Raw genomic sequence first — 22,782 nt, 5'->3', positions numbered from 1 at the left:
CCCCCCCCACACACACACCCTCATGCCATCTCCCTGCTCTTCCCTTCCCCCTCCCTCCGGCTTTCTTTGCCCTTGCAGCCCTTGGCTGCTCAGGCCCAGGTTCTCAGCATCCCCAGTCTAACAGACATCTTGTTTCCAATAACTCAAGTCTGCTAGATTCAAGTCCTTGGACACCTGGAAATCCTTCGTGATAGAGATTCATCATATAAACAAACAACTGATGATGGTATAGTTGGCTAATATGTTATTCCCACAACACTGTGTCAGTTAAAATGTATAAAACAAGTCTTTAAGAAGCAGTCAAGTTACATTATTCTAAAGCTATAATTCTAATGATTTACATTTAGATAGCTTTTCCCACTCACTTTATCATTGAAAAGGGTTTTCATTAACCTACTTATTCCTCACAAATGCCCTATGCAGCAGGTGTCTTTTCCCCAGTTTTAAGGTTTGGGAACCTTAAAGGTCAAGTCATTTTTTATCAGTTGCATGATTTGAAAAAACAAAAAAATAGAGTGTAGTTGATTTGCAATATTGTGTAGGTTTCAGGTGTATAGCAAAGTGAATCAGCTAATACATGTATCAACTCTTTTTTTATGTTCTGTTCCCATATAGGCCCTTGCAGAGTGTTGAGAACAGTTCCCTATGCTATACAGTAGCTCCTTATTAGTTACGTGTTTTACATACTATTGTTGTTGTTCAATCCCTAAGTCCTATCCAACTCTTTGCAAACTCATGAGCTGCAGCTTGCCACGTTCTGTCCTCCACCATCTCCTGATATTTGCTCAAATTCATATCCATTGAGTCAGTGATGCTATCTAGCCATCTCATCCTCTGCCATCCCCTTCTTTTGCCTTCAATCTTTTCCAGTATCAGAGTCTTTTCCAATAAGTCAGCTCCTTTCATCAAGTGGCCAAAGTATTGGAGCTTCAGCTTCAGCATCAGTCCTTCCAAGGAATATTCAGGGTTGATTTCCTTTAGGATTGACCGGTTTGATTTCCTTGTAGTCCAAGGGGTTCTCAAGAGTCTTCTCCAGCAGCACACTTCAGAAGCATCAGTTTTTCAGCGCTCAGCCTTCTTTATGGCCAACTCTCACATCTGTGCGTGACTACTGGAAAAAGCATAGCTTTGACTATATGCACCTTTGTTTGCAAAGTTATGACTCTGCTTTTTAATACACTGCCTAGGTTTCTCATAGCTTTCCCTTCAAGAAACAAGTGTGTTTTAATATCATGGCTGCAGTCATCATCTGCAGTGATTTGGGGGTCCCAGAAAATAACATGTGTCACTGCTTACACTTTTCCCGCTTCTATTTGCCATGAAGTAATGAGACTGGATGCCATAATCGTAGTTGGTTCTTTTTGTTTTTAAGGTTGAGTTTCAAGCCAGCCTTTTGACTTTCTTCTTTCACACTCATCAAGAGGCTCTTTAGTTCTTCTTTACTTTCTGCCTTTAGAGTAGTATATCTGCATATCTGAGTTTATTGATATTTCTCCCAACAGTGTTGATTCCAGCTTGTGATTCATCCAGCCCAGCATATTGCATGATGTACTCTGCACAGAAGTTTAAAAAACAGGGTAACAATGTACAGCCTTATCGTCCTCTTTTCCAATTATTCCCAGTTATTCCATGTTCAGTTCTAACTATTGCTTCTTGACCAATGTACCTCAGTTTCTTAGGAGACAGGTAAGGTGGTCTGGTACTCTCAGCTCTTTAAGAATTTTCCACCGTTTGTTGTGATCTACACATTAAAGGCTTTTGAGTAGTCAATGAAGCAGATGTTTTTCTGAAACTCCCTTGCTTTCTCCATGATCCAACAAATGTTGACAATCTGATCTCTTGTTTCTCTGCCTCTTCCAAAGCCAGCTGGTACATCTGGAAGTCCTCAGTTCACATACTACTGAAGCCTAGCTAAAAGGACTTTGAGCAGAACCTTGCTGGTGTGTGAAATGAGTGCAACCTGTGCGGGAGTTTGAGTGTTCTTTGACACTGCCCCTTTTTGAGATAGGAATGGAAGCTGACCTTTTCCAGTCCTGTGGCCACTGCTGAGTTTCCCAGACTTGTTAACATCTAGTCCTGTGTCTGCGTGAAAAGTGCCAATCTTTCACTTTATCCCTCCTTCCCCTTTACCACCTGCTAACAACAGCTTTGTTTTCTACATTTGTAACTCTATTTCTGTTTTGTAGATAAGTTCATTTCTGCCTTGTTTTTTTTTAGATTCCACATATAAGTGATATTATATGCTATTTGTCTCTCTCTGTTAGACCTACTTCACTGAGGATGACAATTTCCAGGTCCATCTGTGTTGTTGCAAATGAAGTTATTTTGTTCTCTCTCTGAATAATATTCCATTGTATACATGTACCACATCTTCACTATCCCACCCACCTGTTGATGGATATTTAGGTTAATTCCTGTCTATTGTAAATAGTGTTTCTATGAACATTACGGTGCATGCATCTGCTGTAACACATGTCGAGAAGTAGGATTGCTAGAGCATGTGATAGCTCTATTTTTAGCTTTTTTATGAAACCTCCATACTATTCTCCCTAGTGGCTGTACCAGTTTACATTCCCATCAGCAGTGGGGGAGGGTTCCCTTCTCTCCACATCCTTCCAGCGTTTATTGTTTATAGAGTGTTTGATGATAGCCATTCTGACCAGTGTGAGATCACACTTCACTGTAGTTTGATTTGCATTTCTCTAATAATTATCGATGTTGAGCATCTGTTTGATGTGCCTTTTAGTCATCTGTATGTCTTCTTTGGAGAGATGTCTATGTAGATCTTCTTTCTAGAGTTGTTTAGAGAGAGGGATGAGGGTGAATATTTTTACCAGGATGGCCTCTGATTGTGGCTGACCTGTCTCCGCATCATGGAGTTTCCTTCTCACCGACACTGCGGGCGCCACTGCCCTCTGCACTGTGTTTTGCTTTGTTTTGGTCCAGACCTGGGTGACCTGGAGGGGCGCTATCAGAGTCCCCCAGAGGCTCTCCACGAGCACGCACCGGCTTCCTCGGTCCTCTTCTTCAGCCTGTCTGCACATTTCTAAGCTAGGTTTTGGCTGCTTTGGAAATGTCCTGACAGTTTCAGTAGTGAATTTGGGCATCTGCTGAAAGATTTGGCTGTCTCTGTAGCTGACGCCGATCAGCAAATAAACTCTTGAGTATGAAGGGAAAATAAATTGAAAAGGAAAGGAAAAAGTATAGAAGCCTCTCTATCTGTGGATTGGCCATTTTGGAGTTTGTGATCATTAAGATGGGGCTGACAGAAAACTGCTGAACTTGGAACTGAGCGACTTAAAGGGCTGCGGCTATCTGCACTGCGGTGACCTTGACTCAGCCACAGGATTCCAGCATGACGGAGGTGAAAGGGCCTAGAGAACACGTCTATCTACCTCTTGATTGAGTTGTTGAGAAAGCTGAGGCTTGGGGAAAGGAAGCTGTATTTGCAGTGTAGATATTGAGTGCTAAATCCAGGCCCAGATCTTAATTTAATGTCTTTTCAGAGGTCACTAGTTCCATCATGCCATGGTTTGGTGTTTTGATAAGATTATAAGAATTGTCAAGTAACTTCTTATAAAAATTGCATTATGATGCTATTCCAGTAGGCAGGCTTGGATACCAGAGTCCTTTGTGACCCCATGTTGCCTCCATTAGCATCCTTCTCTCCTTATCAATCTGCTATCTCTCCTCCTCCAAGCTGGCTACGTACCATCCCACCATCCTTCCCAGTTACTCACTCAGCAATATGCCTCACAAAGCCTGGCTTCTCAATTTTTTTGTTTTGTTTTGTTTTTCGGGAGCTTTTTGTTTGTTCATTTATTATATTGGGGTATAGTTTCTTTACAATGTTGTGTTAGCTTCTGCTGTACAGCAAAGTGAATCAGCTGTATGTGCACATATAGCCCCTCCCTCTTGGACCCACTGAGGAAATGAACCTGAAATTTTACTCAATTTTGATTATTTTACATTTGAATACCACGTTTATGCTGGGTACCGTGGTGGGCAGTGTAGTCTGGATCGTTAAGCTTTTTGCTGCTGTTGTTGTTGTTGCAGGAGAGGATGTTGAGAACCCGTGAAATATTAGCATTCCTCCTACCCCAGTATCTTCGTGTCATACTCCATGGTTTCCCATGACCTTTCACTGCTCTAGAAACACACAGAACCAGAGCCGCCCTTGGTGTATATTGTCGAAAGCATATTTCTCTTCAACACCCTGTCTCTGTTCTGTCTGTTACGTAAGATACAGTTATTGACTTAGCTTAAGGCAGGGGCTCATGTCACGGAGTAAGTAATACTAATACCAACAAGTGAGATCTTAGTGATCACAAGAGAAGACATTTACTTACTGCTCCGTGTGCACGAGGTACATAATACTTCCACATGTTAGCTCATTTAGTCTTTTCTATTAAAAGAATTTTTTAAATTGGTACATTTTTTTCATTTTTAGGCTACACCACACAGCATGTGGGAATCTTAGTTCCCCAGCCAGGGATCGAACCTATGTCCCCTGCATTGGAAGCATGGAGTCTTAACCGCTGAACCACCAGGGAATTCCCATCTCATTTAATCTTGAAGCAGCCCCACGAGCTCTATGCTATTATGAATATCATGTCGTTCCCATCTTACGGATCAGGAAACAGAGGTAAAGGCCATGGGTGTCATGAGCGTCAGGTCTGCGGTGTGAGGTTCAGTGGGTGATGGCAGAGCTGTCTCGACCTTATGCACCACTGCAGAGAGCTCCTAGCCTGCCCCCTGTCCCTGCCTGGGGCCCAGCCCACACGGAGACGGGACTGGACTCTGCCCACTAAACCAGAAGCAGAGCCGGATCTGTTTGCTGCTGCAGCACTTCAGTATGCTTCTGGCACTGGTTGCCCGGAGTTGCAAAGCCTTCAGGAGGTGAGGCTGTAATCTTCCATCAGACCACCCTCCCTGCAGACCCCAGCTGCAAGCTTGGGGATCCACAGGCTTCCTGTGCTTCTGACCAGGTGTCTACAACTTCCAGGGCCCCTACCACTCCCTCAGGTTAGACAGTTCACTACAAGGAACTGCAGATCTCAAGAGGACCCTAGACGTATGCTTACAAAGCAGGGGTCCCCAGCCTCCAAGATCTAATGTCTGATCATCTGAAGTGGAGTTGATGCAATAATAGTAGAGATAAAGTGCACAGTAAATATAATGCCCTTGAATTATCCTGAAACCATCCCTCTCCCCCCTGGTCCATGGGAAAATTGTCTTCCATCAAACCGGCCGCTAGTGCCAAAAAGCGTGGGGACCTGTGTCAAGGATAGAAATCAGGACCAGACAAGATGCACCGGGTGAGGTCTGTGTGCTCCCAGGTGCAGAGATCCTGTGCCCTCTCATTGGAATGGGGGGGATCGGGGGCCCCACTCACTGTCCTGGTACTCTGATGTGTTCACCAACAAGGAAGCTTAACTAAGCTTTAGTGTCCAGAGTTTTTGTCGGGGCTTCGCTTTTTTTCAGTGTGATGGACTGAATCATCTGCCACATCACTGACCTCAGTCTCCAGCCACCCTCCCTTCCCCTGAGGTCAGAGTAATAGCATTTGGCTGAAAGCCACAACTCTGTGATCTCCTGGCTAGTCTATCTGGCTTGGCCAGCCCCCACCCTGGAATTATCCTGGGACTCACCAGGCATCACGCTGTCAGAAAGTGAAAGTCGCTCAGTCGTGTCTGACTCTTTGCGACCTCACGGACTATACAGTCCATGGAATTCTCCAGGCCAGAATACTGGAGTGGGTAGCCGTTCCCTTCTCCAACACTATCAGAGCCTGTCATGAATAACAAAGATATTTCTATCAGTTGGGAAATTCTAAGGGCTCAGGACCTCCACCCAAGAATCTGGGACAAAAAATCTGCTAAATTTTTTATTATATAGCAGCTACATCAGAAGTGTCTCTTTCAGCTGACTAAGATCAAGAATAAGGACCTTTGAATTTCTAAATTTTAGTGGTTACTGCACACATTTATACATGTTACTTCATTTTTCTTATCTATTAGTGATTTTTTTGGCAGATGCGTGTATGGAGACTAAACAAAATTGAAAATGTGGCCCATGAATACCCAAGTAGTAGCAACTGGTGTTGGAGTTTAAAAACCAAGTTTCCTAACTTTAAATCAGAAGTCCCTTGCATCTGTAAGAAGAGGAGTAGAAGAAGATAAGAATAGAGATGAGATGCTTTGAATTCTTAATTGTGTTTCTTATCTAAAAATGCAGGATGGAAGCGGACTTGGCCAAGATAGGTCAGGAAATGAGGAATGTGAGAATCTGAGAGTGAGGCTCCATCCCTAGGAGACGATTGATTCTCTCTCCGGTTTTTCTTCCTGGGTTTATTTGGAGAAGCTGATGCATCAATAAGGCCTGTGTCAGGCCTTATCCCAAACACTGAAAATATAGAAACAGAGTCCTGGGCTTCTTTGCAGGGTGGGCAGAATGTGTATGAAAGTTGGCCATAGGATGTAGTTAGAAAAACAGAAGTGGAGGGACTTCCCTGGTGGTCCAGTGGCTAAGAATCTGCCCTGCTAATACAAAGGACATGGGTTCGATCCCTGGTCGGGGAACTAAGATCCCACGTGCGGCAGAGCAAAAGCCCACGCACTGCAACTACTGAAGCCTGGGCGCCACAATTAGAGAATCCGTGCAGAGCCTCGAAAGATGCCCTTTGATGCAATGAAGATCCCGCCTGCTGCAACTAAGACCCAACGCAGCCAAATAAATAAATCAGCTGGTTAACTACTTTATTCCATCTGCAACCTTAATTTAAAAAAATAAAAAGAGGAACACGCTTAGGATGGGCAGCTCATCAGGATGGGACTGGGTTGGAGGGAGTCAGCAAAGATCTCCCGAGGGAGCCAAAGTAGGAGCTGGTGCTTAGAAACAGAGATTTGCAAAGCCTACAGTGTATCAGGAAATGGTACTGGAATCTCCTGCTTCAAACTGGGAGGCGGATGGGTCCTGGTGATGCCCTGAACCTAAAGCTTTGCAGGATTCTTGCTCTGTTAGCATCTGCCTCAGCTATAGCTGGACCCCCAGCATCTGAGGAATGAGGGTGTGAGGTTAGCATACCTCAGGAATGCTGAGGGTGTATGAGGGTGCTTCAGGGTCCATGGAGCTTCTTATCTGTGCTATGAGGATTTTGGACTTCCCTCGGGTCTCTTCTGCCTCTAACATCTTGTGATCTTGATGAAAAATGTTTTGCAAAGCAAATGAATAAAGTAAACAAGATTATAAGGAGAATATTTGCCTTCTTAAGGGAATAAATTGTTCTCAAACACATCAGGAGCCTTCATTTGCATATAAACAATGCAAATTCTGTATAAGCAGAGGAGGCTTGTTTTCTTAGGTGTTTTGGTAAGTTAATTACAGATCGGTCTTTTCAATTTTGTTACTCTAAGTATATTAGGAGGTGGAAGAGCTGCATTCATTTTAAATACTGTTTACTTCAGGATAGTCGCAGTTCTTTGAATATTCAGACTACCTGCATTTTCTCTGAATTAGCCTGAATCTTTGTAAGTTATTTCTGTCTTTAATGGATTATAAAATATATGAGATTTGCTTTTCTAAGAAGGTTTGGAGAAGTTCCCCTTGCATAGCCCAGCTGAACCCTATCTACTCTCAGTCATCATGGGTTGGCTCAGGGCACCCAACAAAGTTAATGCAACCTGTTAGGATACAAAGTCCTATCTGTTCTTTTAACTTCCAGTGTCTTGTGGTCTTTCTGTATCTTTCTCCCCTTATAACTTTGAGTGTCCCTGTGTCAATCAGACTACATAGACTTCCACTAATAATAACATGTTGCAAATATTTTATGTATTTAGACAAGTTTTAGGGATCATGGAGATAGCATCATGCACAGAACAATGCTGTCTTCCTGGTCCTACTCTCTCTGCCTCATCTCCTTCCCCTTTCCCCCTTATCTTCTTTCTCTCCTCTCCTTTTCCCCCCACCCCTCTTTTTCCCTCCATTCACCCCTCACGGAAGCAAAGCAGACTGCATGCCTTGCCTTAGGTGAGCAGTTTACCAATCACTTTCTGTAGCCTGGACATTTTCTTGGGGTGCTATTCTCTGCTCTTGAGAAGCAGCTCAGAAGTTTCCAAATCCATTTATTTTGTTACATTTTGTCAGGGTTTCCTGAAAGGATTTCGTGAGCAAATATGCTTCTGCTAAGCGGGATGAGAGCAGGTGACATGGATGAGCTCCCTGGAGGAAGAAAGACGCTGTAGCAGCATGTGGGAGCCTGGCAGGTTCGGAAACCTCAAGCAGGTCTCTGGTCAGGGTTTAGCGTGATCATGAAGGCAACCAAGAAAGAGATGGAGACACAGGAGAAGGCGGTGGTCACATCACAGAGGACTCTTGTGACTGTGTTTTCTTCCAGTAGGTGATAGGAGGCTAGGGTTAGTACGATTGCAGTGCAAGGAGGCAGCAGGGTGGTTGCAAAACTTACCAGATAGAAGATGGTACAGCGTCAAGGTCTGGAAATAGGGCAGGGGCAGGGCATGCAGAGCAAATAACCCTTGGGAGGGCAAAATGAAGCCAGTCAGATTTACGGTTGATTGGTCATGGGGTGAGGGAGAGAAAGAAACAGGTCAGGAAAAAATCTTGAATTTCTGCTCTGGATTCAAGTTAGAAAATGTAGGGAAAGAAGGACTAGAGATGAAGATGTTTGATTATGGAAATACAATTCAATTTGGTTTATTGTTGTCACTGTCTTAATACCTTAGGCAAAGACGGCAAGCCCTTGGCAGTCCTCGTAGGCACAGGCAGTGGGTTGAATAAGTTCAAAGTCAAGGACTGTCTGGATACATGTCTGGAAGATTTGGGAACATAACTCCTCCTCTGTTGGATCTGGGCATATCATTTCAGATAAGACACGGCTTAGAGCTTCATGGTTCATGTCACTGCAAACTGCGGCCTGGCTGTCAAGAAACTGGGCTTAATCAGAGCTGAGGATGTTCTGTTTTGCTTTTTGATTGGTTTATCAAACAGTGTAAATTCAGCCTGGGGGTAATGATTCATTTCATTTTCGCTTACTCACCACTTTAAATGCAGTTGGTCTGAGCACTTTCTCTGCTTCTCCCTCTCACCTTGATAATATCTACGAAAACTGTGTACATTTCTGATCATTTTCAATGGTGAGAACAGTTTCATTTCAGCATTTGAGACTCCTTTTCAGGTATTAAGTCTTTATCAGACCGCATTACACTTCTGTTTCACAACTCATTCAGAGCATCCTTACTGTCCGGACCTGTCAGGTCAGATGGGTGAACGGGGTGATTAGTGGAAAGAAAAGCTTTTTACTCACAGGTCCTGCACAGGTGACTTTTCTTGGCTGGGACTTTGAAATCCAAGACCTGTTTTAAGGCCATCCCATCTCTTTTTAGGGCTTCCCTGGTGGTTCAGACAACAAAGACTCCGTCTGCAGTATAGGAGACTTGCGTTTGATCCCTGGGTTGGGAAGATCCCTTGGAGAAGGGAATGGCAACCCACTCCAGTATTCGCCCAGAGAATCCTATGGACAGAGGAGCCTGGTGGGCTGTAGTCCACGGGGTCGCAAAGAGTTGGGCACAAGTGACTAAGCATGCACATACACATCCCTTTTGGGGACAGGAACCCCGACAGGACTGGGGATCGTGGAAACCGTACTGTGTACTGATGTGGAAACTTCTCTTGAAAAGCAGAGATACCCATCACAAATTGTTCTAAGCTTTTCTCACTGCATTCTAAAATCCCAAGAGAAGTCCCAGTAACCTTTAATTACAGGGTCTTATTTTTCAGATAATGAAAGAAAAGATCACCTTGTCATCATTTTTCCCATGATATAAGTCAAAAATAAAGTGAGTTCTGTTTGATTGGTATGAATACAACACAACTGAAATTGTCTCTTCAAACAGAATCACATTGAAGATTGAAAACAAAGGCCATCCCTCCCCAGAAATGGAAGCTATGTACTGAATTTTTTTCCCACTATGCCTTTCTTCAATTTTCTATTTAAGGAAATTTCTGAAAAATACATGAATTATGCAGCTTATCTCTCAGATGAGAAAGAATTTTCTTCTTGGATTGGATGGCTGCATATTTATTAATAGCAGTAAAATTTTCCATGTTCTTTTGTATCAGATGGGATGCTGACTAAACTACGAAGGAGGCTTTCCAGCAATAATAACAGTAACGGCTGAATAATTATAAAAGCCGTATGGAATTGAAAGGCATTTTAATTTGTCATTACTTCTATGTGTTTAGGAAGGATCTGAATAATTATTCTGCCTATAAAAAAGAAGAGTATACTATTTTTCCTCATTATGGGATTATGTTCTTAGTATAACACTTTTACTATAAGTTTAAAAAAAAAAAAATGAAAAACCAAAACCTCTCTTGTGGTTTCTCCTAAACGATGTAATCATGATTGAAGTCTGCTCAGCTGGGAATATATTTGGTCTTCTTACTATTATGTGGACATACTGCACTTCAAACACATTTTCATTTGAAAAGTGTTCATCTTTGCAGTTTTTTAAAATGTGATTATACTTGTTTGCCTAGTGAGAACTTCCAACCTCTATGTCACATTAATTCAGGAAGATGACAAGGACTGTAGAATTTCCTTAGGTCATGACCGGATGGTAGCAGACACTGGATGTGAGGTTCTAAAACAGGCTCTTTCTTTTTATAACAACTATTAAAAAGCATCTGTGGTTACCAGGGTCATTCCAAGGCAAAATTTCAAAGCTATTTTTACCACCCCCCCCCAAAATGCAAGTAGTCTCCATTTTCTTCTGGTCTGCATTATCCCAACAGCATTTAATTCTTATTCAGATCCTAAGAATATTCTATGACAGCACTGTTTTTGGAAAATAAAATTTCAAGATATGCTGTGTGCTTCTAGGTGAGTGAAAGAATTTTCCTTTGCGGTGTGCGTGTTTTCATTTATCAGATTTCCGCTAAGATATGTAGATCTCAGCGTTGAACAGGAAAATCTATGCAATGATTCTGGCCTGCTCCAGCACATCATCACCCTCCCTCCTAAAACATAGCCTGAGGGTAAATGGAGATTGTTAAGATACAATTTGGCAGGCTGATTGCAGACAGAAGAAACCTTCCTCAGTGTGAGAAAAATCCCTTTCACATCTTGTCAACAGGCTCTTTCACCTTTGATTTTGATCTTTCCCAGGATTCAACTCCCACCCTTGACAGCTGGTGACTGTTCCCGTAACTGAGCCAAGTTTAGCCTCAGTGCTCTCACCTTTAAAATGGAGAGAAATGACAGTCACATTAAAGGTGGTTGAGGGGCTTAAATTATAGTGTAAAATTAGTGTGGGACTTCCCTGATGGGCCAGGGGTTAAGACTCTGAGCTTCCACTGTAGGCAGTGTGGGTTCCACCCCTGGCCCCAAAGGTTCCACATGCTGCCCCAACAATGCAGCTAATAATAATAATAATAAATGTGGAAATTTTGTCACGTGGTAGGAATGTAATATATGGAGGCATCTTTTTACCACAAAGAACAAAGACTAAAAACCTGTTTAAAAATTAGTTATCTCTTTGCTTTCAATCAATACTTTTTGAGAGTAACGCCAGAAACAGTGTTTTCCTATTTAACTGAAAATTCTGAATGAACTGAGAAGAGGACTTGTAATTCTTTGAATTCTAAATGCTATAAAATTATTCTTTCCTCGCAAAAGGAGGGCTTTGCAATGAGTGAAACCTGGGTCTTTCAGATGGGCATTTGCAATACACCATACACAAGAGTCAACTTATTATTTTCATAAGAACTTTCAGAATGAATTTGGTGTCTGGATTGCCAATATAGAAATAGAGTTTTTCTTGTGCATACATAGAGGTGACATTGGTAATTGAATTAAGATATACACAGCTTATTGAAAACTTAATTCATCCTATCGATTCATCCTTACTTTAAATTGATGGCTAATGTGGTGTGGGGGGTGGGACGAGCTTGAGAGAGAGGGTGGGTGGGTGGGAAGAAGATTGAAAAATGTAATTACGAAAGAAGGAAAAACTGTGTTTCCTTCTGTCTTACAGCCTGAAGAATAAGTAGTGAGAACTTCAATCAAGAGATGAGAAAAAAAAGTCAGGATATTTCTGCCTTGGAGAAATGCTTACCAACCACCAGAGGAAGATTTGTTCACGAACAATGAACATTTCTCACGAGGATTCAGATTAACATAGGACTAATCTTAGTTTTGGGGAATGAATGAGCTTCCTTTCTTTTTTTCTTTTTTTTTTTTTTAATTTTGTGGTAAGCTATGATATGTGGATGGATTTTGGAAAAATTCTTTCCTGATAATATATTTAGCACATGTTTTACATCATAATCCTATAGCAAACAGCAGGAGCATCATTCAAACTTAAAAGACAGTGGGGAAAAAAAAAAATCTCAGTTTCTAATTTATTCTCAGATTTCTTCACCATGTAACTATTCTGTTAACTCCTTGCTGGTGGAAATGCACACCACATCTGTGAAGAAATAGACTTTATTTTTTCATTGTGTTGAACACAGTTGGTGGCTACATGCACAGATCCTGGTGAATCACTATTAGTAGAAGATACATAATGGACACAAATTCTCATTTTGCCTTCAAAAATAAGAGCCAGCTTTGCCATCCGATCAAGAATAAGGAGGGTAAATCAAGAAGGAATCCTCCTTTTTTTTTTTCCCCCGATCATTCAAAGAACAGTTTCTCAAGGTTAAGCCAAGTCCTCTTTTGCAAGCTGCCAAAACAATAGCTTAGGAAAAGAATTAGTTTGCCTGCATGATGATCCTCTTAGGCAAAAATGTCTTCATAGCAGCTGACCTCGATGAAACGTTTTCTCAAAGGCATTCACCAAAAGAACGATCAGCCCCAGAATGAGGGGGAAGTAAAAGAATATTTTCTTATGAAGTTGGCCTGAATTGTGGACTTTCGTGTAGGGCGCGGAGGATTTGGATAGAAATGAGGGAATTCTGCACAAATGACCGCCTTGGACTTTGAGGTCACCCATTCTTGTCTTTGTCACTCAAGTCCTCTTGCTGAGCTGAGATTCAGCCGCTCCGGAGAGAATGCCACTTGGCCAGTATGGCAGACTGGAAAACCGTTCCTCTCTGATGAGGGATGTCTCTGAGGTTGAAATCTCTAGGTTGAAATCTTCTCCATGGCAACTGGATCTGTAGTCCTGCAGGCTCACTGCAAAGCTGGGCATTTACCCTCTAGTCTGAATTCTTCTTAGGACCCTGACCGGGGTTGCCCTTTGTACATCGTGACCGCAGGGGGCTGGTCTCCCCATGTCAGGGTTTCCTGGGTGTCTGTGATTTTCCCACAGAGACCTGAGGTGGTTACAACTCGGCGAGCAATAAATGAAATGACTTAGGGATGCACAGTGTCTTTACGGAGGTGTTTGCAATTTGGCCCTGTCCTCTCGAGAAGGGTCCACTCAGGAGAGACCAGGGTTGTTAGTTTCTGTGACTTCAGAGAGAGCCAGCCCTGCCAGTCACACCAGCCACGGTCCGTCCCGTGGGAGGAAGGAGGCTTTGATAGCAAGAATCTATTTTTCTGTCTTGGAAAGCACACAACAGAACTACAAACTTCCCATGATGACTTTTCTTTGAATGTGTAAAATAAAGCTTTCTTTGTCAAGTCTGCTGTAAAATAAGCACTAAGTAAAAAAAAAAAAAGAAAACAAATCTTTGTCTCTGGTTGTGTTTAGAGTGGTTTTTTTTTACTATTGTTAATAACAATATAGACACACTGATGAATGTAAATCTCTTTTGCTTTTCAGAGAGGCTGTGCCAAACCCTTTATAGATATCAGATTATTTTAGAATTCCTTATCTAGATACCATGGCTCTTTAGGTAATCTGTCAAGCCCAAGTAAACACCCTACCTGAGATCTTGTGGTTTGTTTTCAAATTTCTTTATTTCTGTCCATGCAAATAAAAGGAATGATCATTCCTTTGTACCATGGAGGTGACATATTCTGCAATGGATGTGATTTCTATTTGGGGAAGTGTTGAATGGGAGCGTCTCAGCTAGGGAAGCTAGAGGCTTGTTCTTGTCCCTTATTGGGTGGGAATGGTTCTTTTTGTTTAATTAGGTAGTTTCTTACCTTCCAATTTCATGAGGAGTGATGTGATTGAGATGTAAGGGAAGAATTTCAGATAGCCATACAAATTTTGGTGGAGAGGATGAGCCCCTGCAGACCTACTGCTCTAGAAGGACCATCTGATTACAGGGGAGATTCCAGGAGAGAGAAGAGTCCAAAATTTCCTTTAAAATCTCCATTCAGGGAACCAGGGGAGAACCCTATCTCTTTGAAAGAGTGAGAGTATCCAAATCATCAGTATTCAAAGTATTGGCGCTCATCCAGAACACTTGTAGCAGTATCAACTAGACCAACCAACTGCTGCCTGTTTGAAGTTGACCCCCATGAGGGAAAAATGATTTGGCATTAACACACAAACCTCAGTGTTCAGTTGCGTCTGACTCTTTGTGACCCCATGGACTACAGTCCTCCAGGCTCCTCTGTCCATGGGATTCTCCAGGCAAGAATACTGGTGTGGGTTGCCATGCCCTCCTCCAGGGGATCTTCCCGACCCAGGGATCAAACCCGTGTCTCCTGCACTGGCAGGCAGATTCTTTACTACTGAGCCATGGGGAAAGTCCCAACACACAAGGCTAATGGTGTGCTTATATTAGAGGAATATTTTTATATTTAAAAGGATACTCACTAAGTAGCTGAAATAGTCTATGGTGTCTCAGAGAGAGGAAATCTACAGTACTGGGCATGCAATGCACTTACTTTGCAAAGAGTTTTCCTTCTTTAGGTACAGAGGAAAACTTCAAGCAGGCTTCTGGGCCATTGGCCACAAATGCCATGGGAATGAGACTCAAGTTAATGAACTTTTGTTATGCATAATCTCCCCAGCCCGGCACACTCATAAATATGATCATAAAGCAATCTGCTAAGTAGAGAGGACTTCAGTGATCCCTCTGGCTGATAAAAGTAGTAATAAAACCTATCTGTAGTTGCTTGACTACAAAAACCAATAGAATTTGTTTTCCCTTTACCTTTTAGATGACATATAAACATACACGGGAGCTGTAGGAGCCTTTATACCTTTCTGGGGCTTCCCTCATATCTCAGTTGGTAAAGAATCCACCTGCAATGCAGGAGACTTCAGTTTGATTCCTGGCTTCAGGAAGATCCGTTGGAGAAGGGATAAGCTACCCACTGCAGTATTCTTGGGCTTCCCTGGGGGCTCAGCTGGTCAAGAATCCACCTGCAATGCGGGAGACCTGGGTTTGATCCCTGGGTTGGGAAGATCCCCTGGAGAAGGGAAAGGCTATCCACTCCAGTATTCTGGCCTGGAGAATTCCATGGACTGCATAGTCTGTTGGGGTCACAAAGAGTCTTGACATGACTGAGCGACTTTCACTTCACTTCACTTCTACCTTTCTATTGACGCGAAGTTATTAGAGCCATCAGACCAGGAGGAGAAGAACACGTGATAGATTTTCTTACTTCCATTGGGAAATTTGAGTCCTGGGGTAAGTGGGAGGCGGGGAGGGTGTCACACACCTCTTCTAAGGCTGGCCTTTGGGTGGGGAGTTTCTGACAGATCACATGAACACAGAATATTGGAACTCCAATAAGAAAACCTTTCTAAACTCTCAGGTGGAGCTTCCCTGGTGGCTGAGTGGTAAAGAATCCACCTATCAATGCAGGAGATGTGGGTTCAGTCCCTGAGTCGGTAAGAACCCCTGGCGAAGGGATTGAAAACCCACTCCAGTATTCTTGCCTGGGAAATCCCATGGACAGAGGAGAAGCCTGATGGGCTGCAGTCCATCGGGTCACAAAGAGTCAGACACGACTTAGTGACTAAACAGCAAGAAAACGGTCAGGTAATAAAATCACTACTCTGTGTGTGTTCCATCCAAGCTAAATATTCTTTGTTTGATCAGCTCGTACAGAGAACTGATGACTGTTCTTTTGTGACCAGAATAAGAAGGTTCCTATCAGCATACTATTTTGGGAGTGGAATTTTTTTTTTCTTCTCTGGCTTCTTACCTAATGTATTCATCCTAAAGTCATGCTGAACTACCTCATAGGTTTGTGGTGTGGATTAGCTAATTAATGCAAGTCAAGTGCTCACAAATACATATCCCTGGGTTAAATGCTGCCTGAACTCTCTACTTTAAGATATGCACATCTGCATGTCTAAACTACCTGGTTATTTTATTGTTATCTTCATGTTGATAAATTTGACTTGAAATTTCTTGTACAAATATTCTGATGTGAAATGAAATTCTGAGAGTCTCAGCATATGGACTAAGGCTGTGTGCTGAGTCACTTCAGTCCTGTCTGACTCTCTGTGACGCCATGGACTGTAACCCACCAGGCTCCTCTGTCCATGGGATTCTCCAGGCAAGAATACTGGAGTGGGTTGCCATTCCCTTCTCCAGGAGATCTTCCCACCCAGGGATCAAACCTGAATCTCCTAAGTCTCCTGCATTGGCAGGCAGGTTCTTTACCACTAGCGCCACCTGGGAAACCGATGGACTCGGGATCTAACTCAAATCCGGCAAATGCAGCCCATATGGAAACTCAAGCACCTAGAAGCAAACACAAAATGCTTCCTTAAGCAGATTTTAAAGCAGGTGTTCTCCGAGGTAGGAAGGAGGGGAGGTCAACACTGACTTTAAAGAGTTTATTAAGTCATTTTGCTTTATAATAAATTTTTTTTTTCTTTTCTGTTTTGGCCTTGCTGCACTGCGTGTGGGATCTTAGTTCCTTGGCCAGGAATGGAACCCATGCCCCTGCAGTGGAAGCCCAGGGTCTTAACCACTGGACCACCAGGGAGGTCTCTGTGTTATAATGGCTTAAATGCTTGGAGAAGGAAACGGCAACCCACTCACTCCAGTAGTCTTGCCTGGGAAACCCCATGGACAGAGGAACCTGGTGGGCTACAGTCCACGTGGTCACCAAGAGTCGGACATGACTTGGTGACTAAACCACACTTTTTAAAAAATTTAATTTATATGACATCTTCTTAAATTTCTTTTTTTGTTGTTGTTGCTAGTGAAATAAAGTTGATTTTTTGTATAATGAAAAAAAATGCCCCAAATAGCCAGTGATTTATATTTAAAAATTAATTAGAGTAAGGTGAAGGTTATGCCTACCTAATGTAACCCTGATTCCTCCCCATGCTGAGTTGAGGGAAGAGCCATGGCCAGTCCATATACTTCTGAAAATCTGCAACCGAGTCTGGGCGGGGCAGCGTCTGCCTCGGCTTCTCTTTTTCTAGAAAAATGGTGCACATTGGTTGTTTTTTCTTAAAAAAGGATATAGCCTAAGAGAAAGGAAAGGAATTAAAACTGAACAGCTTCTCAGTAATGCCATTTGAAGGCTCGATGGCAACTAGTTAAAAAGAAATTTTCCTGCTGGATCTACTCAGCTGCCATTTCCCCACATGATTAATTACTCCTTAGTCACCGATCCGAGGAGCAGTTTTATTTGTTAATTTCAAATGCCTCAACTTCATTAGCCATTCATCCTGACCTTTAAAAACCACATTCTATAATCTTCAAATTATATGAGTGAAGGAAAAAAAATAATATTCTCTGTCCCCCTACTTCCAACTATCATGAACATGTCACACTGTGAAGAGCAGTGCCAAACTGTCACGTCTACAGTGGTTGTTTGAAGTCCACGCTCAAGTTCTCTCACTCCACAAGTGGTTTCCAGGACCAGTAAGGGCTGATTCAGTTTCACAACGTTGAAGAAATGTACAGTGCAGTGCATCTGGCTGTAAATTTATTCATTCTTTTAATTAAAGGGGAAAAGTGAAATTGCTCTTCACAATAATGGATTCCCCCATTGCATCTTTGCTATTCTGAGAACTCAGCGCATTTTTCTATCTGACTTTAAAAAAGATTAAAACTCTGGCTGTAAAACCACAAATGATGGGCAAGGAAAGCTTTCCTGGCGGTGGCCAACTCAGTGCCCACGTGGTCTCCTTTAAAATCAGGCTGTCATGGTGTATTCTCACGTTGCTGGATATCGTCTTCACAGCTGGATCCAGTGTCAGTTGGTATTCATAACAGCAGCGATACTGGTGGTTTTATCGCTCAGACTCCAGCTCAGACTCCAAAGAGTTGCCATGTTGGGTCAGCCTTGTGTCCCATCGGTTTTATGACTCAGGGTGTAAATAATTAGAAGAAGCTCAGAATGGAAAGATGAGATTGGCTCCCCTGATATGAAGTCCAAGAAGATCATCAATGCTGCATATGTGTCAGCAAGGTAGTAAGGATGCTTTTCTCTTTTGTCAAAAAGGTCATCTCTCTTAAAAAAAAAAAATCATGTGAGCATAGTTGCTAAGATGATGTTGTGCTAGTTTCTGCCGTACATACACCTATATCCCCTCATTTGTGGATTTCCTTCCCGTTTAGGTCACCACAGGGCGTTGGGTAGAAGTCTCTGGGCTATACGGCAGGTGCTCATTAGCTGACTATTTTATCCATGTAGCGTATATGTCATATGCCAAACCCAGTGTTTCAATTCATCCTTCCTCCCCCTGCCCCCTTCGTGTGTCATCCATTTGTTCTCTACATCTGTATCTCTATTTTGGCCTTGCCAAAAGATTCATCTCTAACATTTTTCTAGATTCCACATTCATTTTTTTTAATATAAAATGGATAACCAACAAGGACCTACTGTGTAGCACAGGGAACTCTGTTCAATATTATGTAACAAAAGGAAACAGAACTTGGAAAAGAATAGACACATGTATATGTATAACTAAATTACCTTTCTGTATACCCGAAACTAACGCAATGTTGTGAATCAACTATACTTCAATATAAAATAAAAAGTTTTTAAAAAGTCATCTCATCTCTTTGGTTGAGCTTGAGACTAATGGAAAGAAGGCCAGTCATACTACAAGGAAGTCTGTCTGCAGCGGCTCTTAGAACTGTCAAAGCCTCTGGAAGATCCCACCCATGAAAGAAAAGACATCCTCTGACCTCCAGGTGTCACAGTCAGTTGGAGGAGCATTCATAAATGGTTTGAGTTTTCCTTCCCTTTTTCTCCCACATTTCATTCTTCCTTTCTCCTGTTAGATCTACTTTGCAGCTTTCCTGTTGATTGGCTACAGGGACCACATATTCAGAACTTCTCAGTGGTGGGTCCTTATCTCCAGCCCTCTTGCTTAACTAGAGCATGTTGCTGTTAAAATAATTAACAACAGGAAAATATAGCCAAGGCATGGAGAATGCTTGACATTTTGGAGACACATTTTTAAAAAGCCAACAAGTTTCTACTTCTGACTTGATATCTTTTTTAAATGCGCTGTCTTCGTTATCTTGTTCTTTACCACTTATTTTAAAGTCAATTACAAGCTCATCTCCTACTTTTTTATATGAGCTACCATCTCTCAGTGTCCTTTAGTTGTGGAGAGTTTCATTGTGATGAACACTATTCTGGAATCCTTTACAAGCTACCCATGGAGGTTTACAATAAGTGAGTGTTCCACCTGGGGGATTCTGCCAGTCATTTACTTTGATGGCGTTGGGATGCAAATGAACTCGTTTTTTTTTTAAATTTCAGCCACTCACTGATCATTCACTGGTTCAGAACCTGCCCATCTCCCAGTCTGGGTTTTGTGAGTGGAAAGCTTCTCTCTGGGCGGATATAGACTCAGTCCTCATCCAGTAACACACATCTTGGTTACTCTAGGGCCTGACCTCTGCAGGTGTTGTCAAGGCAGAGTACAATTCCTACTTCCAGGAAATATCTGATGTTTTCTGGCTTATTGCTAGGATTTGAAGAGAACAAACCAGCTTTTCTTTGCAATTACTCTTCTTTTGCCAAAGCTCTATTCTCTGAGAATAGAAATGGGTACCCCTAGGAGGTACAACCAAAACCTATTTACCTTGTTTTTCTCAAACCCTAGCAATCCAGCTTGTAGCAAAGACTGAAGGAGTTGTATGGGTTCTGTGCATATATCAATTTAATAATTATTTACTGAATAAAACGTTCCAAACCAAGGGGATACTATAAAGGAAATGATGCAGGAGCTAAAACTAGCTGGAATTTAGAATATGGTTCTGCTGTTTATTTGCTCTATGATCTTGGGCAAGTTATGGGAGTTTTCTGAACTTCAGTTTCTCACTATTTAAGGTGGGATTAGTGATACTTTAGGTGGCGCTAGGGGTAAAGAACCTTCCTGCCAATGCAGGAGATATAAGAAGCACAGATTCTATCCCAGGGTCAGGAAGTTCCCCTGCAGAAGGAAATGACTGAGCTCACGCACTCAGTGATAATTTTATTAAAGAATTATAAAATTTAAACCAATTAGCTATATGCATTTCTTCTTCTCCTTTCTTTTCTACCATCCAACTAGCTAATAATTGTCTAATGTAAAAGAGAACCATTCAGTGTAAGAGTTGGAAGAGGCCATTAAGAGGATCTTGCTCCTCTTTTTCATTTTGATCATTCTTGTTTTTAAAAATACATGATGAGCTAGAACCCTATATAGAAAGATGAGGCTAGTATAACTCCAACAGGAAATAGCTCCCCAGAAGAGCAAAGATTAAAGCTTTCTGGAAGCTGTCAGTATGAATTCCCAAGAGGCACCTTCATCTGTCTCACTCCCACTGCCTCCCCCCCACCCCCAGGCTCAAGCGTCTTTACCAGCCACCTGTCCCCACAAGCATCTATGTCAGTAGCTCTGTCTGCCTGTTGGGCTCTTCTGTGGTTCCAGAACCCACACTAGCAGCTAGCAAGAAGTGCTTGTGATAGGTTTGACTCTAGCACAGAGAGATGAGACAGCCATCTACTCAACCTTATTTCCATAGGTGGAGCTGAGTTTAGCAGATGTTTTTATACAGCATTTGTCTATAGAATACATGCATGCATGTCCATAAATATGAATCTGTTACAACATGACCTATTCATTTCTAAACTATTTTTTTTCTTATTTTTGATAAGACAAAGGATGAATAGCGCAGCTGTGGATTATTCCCCTTTGTTCTTTTGTCTCATGAGAGGAGTCATCTGACTGTAAAAATGAAGCTGGATTTATGACTGCCAGTCTGAGTGGTAATAAATGTCAGGCAGACATTGCTGAATCGTAAACTTTGTGAGCTTGAGTTTAACCCACTGCATCAATCACGACACATGAGCCCCCAACTCCAGGAAGCTGACTACACATGGACATGAGATCAAAGGACCCAGCTCTCTAAATATCTCTGCCCCTTGGCACCCTAAATTTTCATTATTAGCTGGCTAAAATTCCCTATACGTTTGCCCAGAAATCCTCCCTCTGGTTCAGAGTCATACCACGGACGCTGGAGAAACATGGCCAGCATCCTCATCACTGGGAAATGAGTACATTCTCATGGGGCTGGAGCTGGCTTACATCTGTCCAGGCTTGTTTGGGGCACAGTGGGTTTAGGGGTCCCATCTGGCCCAGTCCTCGAGCCAGTGAGAGCACTGCCTGGTAATCAGTGAGGTTTGGGTGTGTATAGTAGCCTTCTACCTAGAGCCTGATGGACTAGAGTTTTTCAAAGTAAGTATCCGACAACATCAGGCTTCAGTCTCTCTGGACAGTCCTAGACACGTGGCCAGCTGCTGACTACTCTCCTCGATCCTCATTCCTGGAACATGATTCTGACATTGAAGTTGTGTTGATTTCACCAGCTCCCTCAATTTTGATGACGTGAACTACTGACCCCTCCATTGAAGATGGGGTCCTCCTCTCTTGGTCTGTTCCTTGCACCGAACATCTTTAGCTTGCAGCCCTCCTCCAGGTTTTCTTCTCAACATTAGTGAATGGGGCAGCGATAATCCTGACAATTGGGGAGGTTGGGGAAGGAGCCATGCATTGCTCTGGTTTGCACACATTTTAAACAATATATGTGGTTTCACTGGTTCAGTGATCTGAGGCTAAATACTTAAAAGAAATGACCATGAATTTAGTTTGAAGCTCTATGAATTAGGAGGCATGGAGGTGCCAGAAGGGAGTTGAAATGTAGGAAATTTAGGAGTTTTAATCAGGTTCTGTCAGAAGAGAAATTGGGGTTTTTATAAGACAAGCCAATTTCTCCTCTCTAAGCCCAGATTTCTCAGGTAAAACAGGAGGGTAGTTATGGACAAGATGGTTTCAGTTACCATGTAAAATAGGAAGTCGATGGAATAGTAAAGAAAGTGATGATGCGTTTTACTGTGGTACACTGTGATGAAGTAATACCTCCCACATTAAGGTTATTTGGGGGTTCAGGAATGTGAATTAAAGCAACTCAGAAAAATTTATATGAGCAGATCAAAGGAGGCTAACTCTGGATGTCACCTGCATCCCAAATGAAGTTTGCAATTACTTTGCCCACAATACTACACAATCAACTCCCCCCACCCAAAGATGTCCAGAGGGGATTCTGCCATTTTACTCCTCACACTCGGCAGCAACAGGAGAATGCCTTGGTGTTATCACCATTCACCTCTATGACGACACGGCTCCCTGTCACGGCTTCTATATTTTCAAGATCCTGCAATTGTCCAAGGCATCCCAGGTCTCAGATGACAGGGAGTGAGCACTTTCATCCTTGTTTTTCAGGCGAGGCTTTACTGGGACCCCTGCTTCAGCAGGGCGGGGGGTAAGAACAAAGAGCAGGTCCCCTTGCTTGCTCACCTAACCCCATAGGTCAAACAATTCAGTGATAACGGAAGAAAGAGCGTTGACTCTGAGATCAGATCAACGGGGATCTTGCGGGCAGTAG

At 42.5% G+C, this 22,782-nt stretch overlaps 1 protein-coding gene across 1 annotated transcript in view; it reads left to right on the top strand.

Moving 5' to 3' along the window:
* The window catches only part of ZMAT4 (zinc finger matrin-type 4), a 363,653-nt gene extending 350,564 nt beyond the window's left edge, over nucleotides 1-13,089 (top strand). Inside the window, exon 7 of the mRNA XM_065947284.1 lies at nucleotides 12,054-13,089. Within this exon, the coding sequence (XP_065803356.1) occupies nucleotides 12,054-12,069 (16 nt within the window). The 3' untranslated portion in view covers nucleotides 12,070-13,089. The remainder of the gene's footprint in view (nucleotides 1-12,053) is intronic.
* Nucleotides 13,090-22,782: the final 9,693 nt, after the last annotated feature.

The sequence above is a fragment of the Muntiacus reevesi genome, chromosome 10 (assembly GCF_963930625.1).
Source record: "Muntiacus reevesi chromosome 10, mMunRee1.1, whole genome shotgun sequence".
In the NCBI taxonomy this organism is placed as follows: domain Eukaryota; kingdom Metazoa; phylum Chordata; class Mammalia; order Artiodactyla; family Cervidae; genus Muntiacus; species Muntiacus reevesi.
The sequence above is the reverse complement of the archived record's forward strand: the minus strand, read 5'-3'. Positions and strand labels throughout refer to the sequence as shown.